This window comes from Harpegnathos saltator, unplaced genomic scaffold, assembly GCF_003227715.2.
Source record: "Harpegnathos saltator strain DR-91 unplaced genomic scaffold, Hsal_v8.6 scaffold176, whole genome shotgun sequence".
Lineage (NCBI taxonomy): Eukaryota > Metazoa > Arthropoda > Insecta > Hymenoptera > Formicidae > Harpegnathos > Harpegnathos saltator.
In genome coordinates, this window is record NW_020229957.1 from 827,641 (window position 1) to 835,584 (window position 7,944).

The 7,944-nt window shown below is 36.5% G+C and overlaps 1 protein-coding gene across 1 annotated transcript; it reads right to left on the minus strand.

Annotated features, from left to right (window-relative positions):
• Positions 1-3,054: 3,054 nt before the first annotated feature.
• On the minus strand, positions 3,055-5,626 carry LOC112588059 (uncharacterized). Its single transcript, XM_025297430.1, has 3 exons — positions 5,285-5,626; positions 5,004-5,211; positions 3,055-3,461 (listed from the first exon to the last, which is right to left on the minus strand). Exons 1-3 carry the CDS (start codon positions 5,507-5,509, stop codon positions 3,055-3,057), a joined length of 840 nt encoding a protein of 279 aa, XP_025153215.1. The 5' UTR covers positions 5,510-5,626.
• Positions 5,627-7,944: the final 2,318 nt, after the last annotated feature.

Here is a 7,944-nt window from a genome sequence, read left to right on the forward strand (position 1 = left end):
TTATTTTTGCTATCACAGGGAGAACTATGTAGAATGTATAATAATACGCAGACAAATTCTTTGCATAATCATACTTATCTTGTTTTAGCATGAATAAAAATGATCAATGCTAACATGATAAGTGAATATCGCAATTGTATGTGTACACATACACATACACATACACACGTATACCAATGATGTCAAAACCGAACAATTCGTGAAAATTTTTTATTGATCGTAATTGTACGCGAAGACGAAAGAGAAGTGCATGGGTCTCCACGGGTATCTCGTCATATTAATTGTCTATGAGCTGATAAACAGTTGATCTCCGGTATTTACAAGTTACACTTGTCCGCAGCTTGTTCGGTTTTGACATCATTGCTATCAGTGATGCGAATTTGGTGACGGGCTTGTACGAGGATCGCCCCCCCTAGCCTTGCACGCTCCCAGCAGGCTCGGTCTATCCGTGTGACCCACGCGATCGGCAATGTCGACGCGCCGAGCGAGCGAGAGAGAAAGAGAATATCATTCCCTCCTTGTCGCTCTCGTTCTCGCTCAGCGAGCGAGTCTAATTCTTTCTTGCCCATAATTTGAATCACGGGCGCGACTGTCTCTGTCTCTCCTTTCCTCTCTATGACAATACTGAAAAGTTTTGTCTACTCGGCGCACCGAAATTATTACAAATAATATTTCATTATTAATAATATTATTATTTGTAATATATATTATTTGTAATATTATTATTTGTAATTTTATTTGTAATTGTATAATAATGTTACAAATAATACAAATTTTTACAAATTTTATTTGTAAAAATTTATATCATTTGTAGTATTATTTGTAATACTATTGATCATATCCGGCGCCAAGAAAATGAAATATATTTTATCAATTATTTTGCGGAGTCGGGCAGGTTCACAGGTTTGATTATTGGATTGTTTAATAATATTTTAAGAATAATTTTAAGTTATACAAGGATGTAGTATGAAATATAAAAGAATATTGTAACAGAATGAAGAAGTACGAAATGAAACCTCTTTGCTTTTATTACAATATCCTGTAAGTTAATAAATATTTTTCATACAGTATTAAATAATCTCCAAAAACAATTACATCCGTGAAATTTTCTATTTGCGCGAAAAAAATTCATAAAATATATTTGTTTCGTTGCTCTAAATGAGAAAACTCTCAGAACAATGTCATAGTTGTTCAGTGCACTACTCAATAAAAATATATGAGATAATAATTATTCATTCTTTATTAATGGGAAAAGATTTTCCTTTGGTTTAAATGTTCAAGAAAAGTTATTTGTTCTCTGAGAATCTTTCAATTTTTACGTTCGTGAAAAGTTTATAAAATTCATAAAGAAAGAAAATTATTTTACTACCTACCTGTTCAAGAGTTGCGCATAAGAGATATTTTAACAAATCTGAATCTGAATCAGTCAACAAATTAAATCTTTTCAGTCAAAGAAGGTAAGCGTAAGTAAGATAAGTATAAATAATAAATTAAATATTATTCTCTCGATATAATAATAATTATTTTTTCTTTAACTGAATCATCGAAGTAAATATTCTGTTATAAATTTTTTTCGGATTACAATATTAATTTTATTTTTCAGAGTTCGCTTTAAAATTCTTTGCGGAATACGTTATTAAATTGACTTTTCGGAGTACACTTTTAAATTGACTCTTCTGACTACACATTTGTTAGTTGACTCTGTGGAGTACATATTTTTTAATTAACTCTTCGGAGATAAGAGGAGAGAAACATTATATTTTATTTAAAAAATCTTAATTTTTGCAGAAAACTGATTGATGAAAAAAATCAATTCACGACCTCAACGAAGATCTTAAAAAAATTACTGCAAGAAATGAAGTTGTTGTTATTATATACCATATTGTACAATATTAAAACATACGCGCAATAATTATCTATAATTTGCATATATGGGCGTTTATGTAATTATAAGTAATATAAAAGTCATGACAAATTAATGTGGCCGCGCGTTATCTTTGTCGCGTCATTGCTAGAAATCATCCGAACTCTCGAAATTATTTTCTTCCCGAATTATGAATATAAAACAATGTGGAAAGAAAAACAAGGGGTTGAAAGGGGGGACGGCGACGTCTGCTTTACGATGACATCGCTGCTGGCTCTCTTCGTCGCGATTGTCTATTCGCTAGTGGTGAGACAAAGATCGATTCTTCGTTTTATCTAACTAATCTAGCTCGCTCGTGAACATAGCACAGAACAGAATTAAATAATTATGGACATAGCACGGAATAGTACCAACAAATCGTGGATATCGGCTTAGTAGTTCATATCCATGAAAAATGGACCCAGATGACGCTGCGAATCAGCCAACTTTTCCATAACGCTGTAAATGCAACCATGTCCGCTCTCAAGCACGGTCTTACATACAGGTTTGGAAACTCCGGTGGTAGGGGTAGTTCCCTTATTGAAGCCAATTTTATTTTCTGTAATAGCCACTAGAGGCGTTGCGATCTAGCTTGCTCGGGGGTGAGACGCTGGCGGGTAAGAGCAGAGTGGTAAACTCGCGTATTTGTTACACAAATATATCGATTGAAAGATGTTAATCTGGTCAACCTGAATTGATATACTGAAATATTTCTCTGGGTGTTGCTTTAAATTATTTCGCAAAGCAATATAAAAAATGAACGCTTTACATGATATAAGATAAATTAATGAAATAAGTATATAAAAGAAATACACACGAGTTTTTCTTTTAAAAATTAAGTACAAAAAACGAGTTATTATTTTATATGTGTAATTTGGTATTTCTAGTTTTACGTATTCAAGTTGTCAAGTCAAGGTAAATATGAATAAAAACCAACTCTTCCATTTTCTCTCCTTTTAATTTAGTTTCAAGTTGTGCAGGTATTTAATTTTTTAAAATGAAATAGGTATAAATTAAAATGAATTCTTCAATGTTTGTCATTTTATTTTGCCACAGGTATTCCAAAATTGAAATTGACAGTGTTTGGCTAAATGTGAAAAAGTATTGCAAGGTGAGAAAGGACATTATTAATTTTCGCTTACGTAAGCATTTTATTCATTAGTTAGTTTGGACAATTTTTTCTTTACAACAAATTTCTTTTTTAATTTTAAATTTTCCTGGTGAGCAGTTTGCCTCATTCTTAATCTTAAATAATAAACTATAGCATAAGACAGGATTTCAGATGCATGTTCTTTACAGGGAAACGTGAAGGTATAAGAATCAAGTACTTTATCGAGAATTACATCGAAGACGTCAACACGAGAGGAATATTTTGCAAACGATGCTTCTATATAGCGGATTAAGTGAAAGAAATGGAGATTAGCGTGAATAAGACCACCGCGTGATTTCATTTCAACCAGTTGTGACTCCGAAGATCCGCAGCTGGTTTTCAATCTCACGGCTTCTTCACACACTGAGCAGGATTTATATTTTTTAAGGACTTGCTTGCATAAATAACCTGGAAAAACAATGCAATAATTTTTAACCATCTTTTAAAATAAAAACGCTCCGTCGTTAGGCCGGTATTCATAGTCGGATGTTATATATTACATCGTCTGAAGTAAACACTTAAGAAGACCTAAGCCAATCACTGAGCTGTATTGGAAACTTAAGATGTTACTTAAGACGATCTTGAAGTAAGATCCGATTATTTATATTCTATTGGGTGAGTGCAAAAGTTCGTGCGGAGTTTGTGAGTAAAGGTCACACAGTGATTAGGCAAACAAAAATCTTTATTCAATCAATGATATATTCTCCATCGTTTTCTATAATCTTTTCCCAACGTTCTGGCAGCATACGGATGCCTCGATCATAAAAACTGCGCGGTTTAGATTCGAAGAACGAAGAGACGCCGTTTTTAAGGCCTCCAAAGAGTCAAAGTTTTTTCCATTTAAATAATTTTGCAATGACCGGAACAAGTGATAGTCAGATGGTGCGATATCAGGAGAATACGGTGGATGCGTTAAGACATCCCATTTCAGGTTCTTCAGTTTGCGCAGCGTTTTTTTCGAAACGTGTGGTCTGGCGTTGTCGTGATGAAAGACGACTTCCTTGCGATTTGACAAAATCGGACGTTTCTCTTTTATTTCTCGATTCAGATTGGTTAATTGGCGACAGTACTTGTCCGAATCAATCATTTCGCCAGCGGGGAGAAGCTCGAAATAGATTATGCCCTTGCAATCCCACCAAACAGAGAGCATCACCTTCATCGGGTGCAAACTGGCCTTTGGCATTGCGTCACCATGCTCACCTGATTGTTTCCATGTCCGTTTGCGCTGAACATTGTTGTAGAGGACCTATTTCTCATCGCCCGTCACTAGTCGATCCAAAAACGACTCGTTATTGAGCCGCCCGAGTAAAGAAACGGCTGCAGAAATTCGCTTGATTTTGTTCTTCTCGGTCAGCAAATGGGGCACCCATATATCGAGCTTCAAATCGAATCCCATCTTTTTTAAACGCCGAAAAGCGGTTGATCGGTCAACGTTTAGTGAGTAGTAGCAACTTCTTCTGTTGAAATTCGCGGATTATTGAGCACTAAAGTACGCAAAACATCGTCATCAATGTCAGAAGGTCGACCAGAGCGTGGCTCGTCTTCAAGGTTAAATTCTCCGCGCCGAAATTTAGCAAACCATTTTGCCACAGTTCGTTTAGCTGGTGCTTCATCCTGATAAACATCCTGAATGTTCTTTACGGCTGCGGCAACGTTTATTCCCTTCCGTAACTCGTAAAGCATAACATGCCGTAAATGCACCTTATCGATACTCATTTTTAAAGTGATATTTCTTGAAGCAGTTTGTATGAAAACAAATGATTTTTTTTTAATAACAGCTGAAGACGTCACCTTTCCAACGTTATATAATATGTAGATGGAAGTATTAATGACAACACTTTACGACGCTTATAACTCCATCTATTGAAACTCCGCACGAACTTTTGCACTCACCCAATATCTTTTTCATATCAACATTACAATAAATACTTTTTGTTTAAGGCAACTCACTGATGACTGCTTCGACTATACTGTTTTCTTGAATTGAAGGTTTCATGACACCAACTGAGGATTGGACAATGCCTGGAGAATTTATTTGAGAATTCGAAATTCGCTTCGTATTTTCATCCAGTGGCTCACAATTTTCCTTTCCTGTTGAAACGTCATTGAATTTTGTGGGCACAGCGAACTGCTTGAGCCTCTGACGCTTGTATGCGACCTTCATTAGAGAAATACAGGATATGAATAAGAACCTCTTCAAACCGCACATGCAATATTTACATTAAACTCACCCGTGCAATTTCTTGACCATTTGCGTCGAACTTTATCCATTCACGAACAATGTCTTCCTCGTTAAAATGGTTTTCACACACAGTATCTGTTTGATTCAACTTTACAGTATCCGGAATAGCTTTTTCCCACTTCTTCCACGTAACAATATCTTTCGGCACTCGAAATAGAGAACGTTTCTGCTCGGTTCTGCTGCCGCTTTTACAATTCGGTACCACACATCTCATTTTTCAATAAGTTTGTCACTTGCGAATTTTGTCAACAATTTATTATCTCACGGATTTGCAGTTTTCAGGCTATGTTTATCTGCGAGTTAGACGACAGCGCCGTGGCCGGGCTACAAACTATTTGGGTTAAAACTTATTAAATCAATAAGGGAACTACCCCCACTACTAAAATTTGGAGGAGTTTCCAGACCTGTATGTAAGACCGTGCTTTCAGGCTTCTCTCTGGTATACGTGACATAAACTATAGATAAATGCGTGCATATGCGTGAAACGGAACGTACCCCTAGTTTGTATTTCTTATTCATCATGGCGATAAATTTGAACATATGTTTCATAGTTTTATGAGGCAAGCCAAAGTTTCGATTAAGTGTTAATTAAGTCACATCTGAAAGGTCACGAATAACAGGCATTCTTGCTATTTGAAATCGTACAGAAGAAGCTTCATTAAAAATTAAGTAACTCGTGTTAAAAAAACGTGTATCCGCATTTCGCATTAGGTTAGGATATAATCGGAAGAATAATCGACATACGACACAAAACATGCTTAATGAAAAACCTCTTTTATTATATAATATTATTTCGTTATCTGACGTAATATTTTGGTCATTCAAAATTAATTAAATAATCTCATTGAAATAATATAGACATGTGTCTTAGAATATTGTTTTCCGAACTCAACAGATACAATTCTCGATTAACTCATTGTATTACATTAATTACTATTAATAAACCATAGAAGGAAGTGAACGAATAAAAACCACATGTATCTCATACATTCATATATGTTTGTCGTAAATTACTATTATTAATATCTCGCATGATTACATCTTGGTATATTGTGACACAATTTCATGTATTGCGATATATCTTGATGTGTAGCAAAATCTTGATGTATATAAAAAATCTGTACTTTTATTATTATTATTATTAATATGTTGTATAATGATTGTTCAATTACATATTGAAAGTTGTAAATGAGAATATCTCTTTTTATAACATAGTAATAGGAGGTTATATCATATAGGATATTGTAACTAATGAGTCATATGATATGTCTTCTGGATCCAAAGAAAAAAAATTATATTTTCTGCTCTACTTATATGAAATATCATTTAATCTACATTGACATCTGGGAAATGTTTGTCCAAGTGCTCGAAGAAGTTATCAAAGAATATCTCTCTGATAATAGAAATTTTAGCATAAAGTTAAACTTAAGATATTCTAATCTTCCTAGCTGGCTGCTGCATTTGGTCACGCTTTGAGCATCGGGGCTGTAACAATGGAGCAAGAGAACCATGTTAGTAAATGCACATACATATCTAAATTAAATTGAAATTATTACTTTTTTTTTCTAAGAAAGAACATCTTTATTTCATGAAATCTATAAATTTTACTCATTTACTAATGATAGTGCATACTCAGAATCAATAATCTCAACAAACTAGCTACTCACATGGGTATTTTGTATGCTTTGCTTTTAATGTTGCTTAAATATTTAGGTATGTTTACATACACACACACACACACACACACACACACATTTCTCTTTCTTTTCTATTCATCTGTTTCCTTCTATTGATTTATTTATTTTTTATTTATCATTTAGCTTAATATTGTTATCACTTAATACTATATTCTTGTTATATCACTTAATACTATATTCTGTGTATATGTTCGGAACTAGCCCGAACATATGATAGCTCCGGAGAGCTGGCTGGAAGTACGGATCGCAGAGCGACGTCCGCCTGCGTCTAGGCTCGCTCGAGTCCGCTCGGTGACCGTCCGGTCGTCCTGATCAAAGGCCGGGGCCTCGCAAGGCGACCACAGACCCTGCTGATCAGGCAACGTCGCGCGCCGACTGGGCCATGCCCAGGGACGGCGGCGAGAACATGAGAGAAGAAGCATGCGCACGTGCCGACGTAAAGTGACACGCAGTGTAAACGCAATGGACGCAATAAACGCAGTAGTAACGCAGAAGAGAATAACGCAGAAGAACGACGCCGAAGAACCTAAACGTAGCTATATACAAGCGAAACAACGTCGCCTACGCAAGTCCCGCAGGACACACGTCCGTGACGTCAACGGTGCGCGGCACCCGAAGCACGCCAAGGACGTGCAACGAAACGACCTCCGTCGTTTCGGATAGCCAGCCACGGTCCCGAGGACGCGTGGAAACGGAGCTCCGAGAGCTCCGGCTCGCAGGACGACCACGTCGCTCCTGCGAGAAAGCCAAGTTCCCAATGGACACTTGGACGAAGGAGCGCGAACGCTCTAGGACTGCGACCGAGCCGCTCCAAAACCGCCAAGGCCCCCTACGGACACTTGGGCAATAAAAGAGCTCGAAGCTCCGAGGAGACGGTCGAGTCGCTCCTAAGATCACGGCAACGCCGTGAGTCCGAGATCACAAAACGAGATTCGAACCATTTGCCTCAACC

Excerpts from the sequence above, each read along its gene's own strand:
- LOC112588059 (XM_025297430.1), bottom strand. The coding sequence starts at position 5,509 with ATGAGATGTGTGGTACCGAATTGTAAAAGCGGCAGCAGAACCGAGCAG. Across the intron at positions 5,212-5,284 it reads ATGGTCAAGAAATTGCACGG|GTCGCATACAAGCGTCAGAG; the intron begins GTGAGTTTAATG and ends TCTCTAATGAAG. Across the intron at positions 3,462-5,003 it reads TATAGTCGAAGCAGTCATCA|GTTATTTATGCAAGCAAGTC; the intron begins GTGAGTTGCCTT and ends TTGTTTTTCCAG.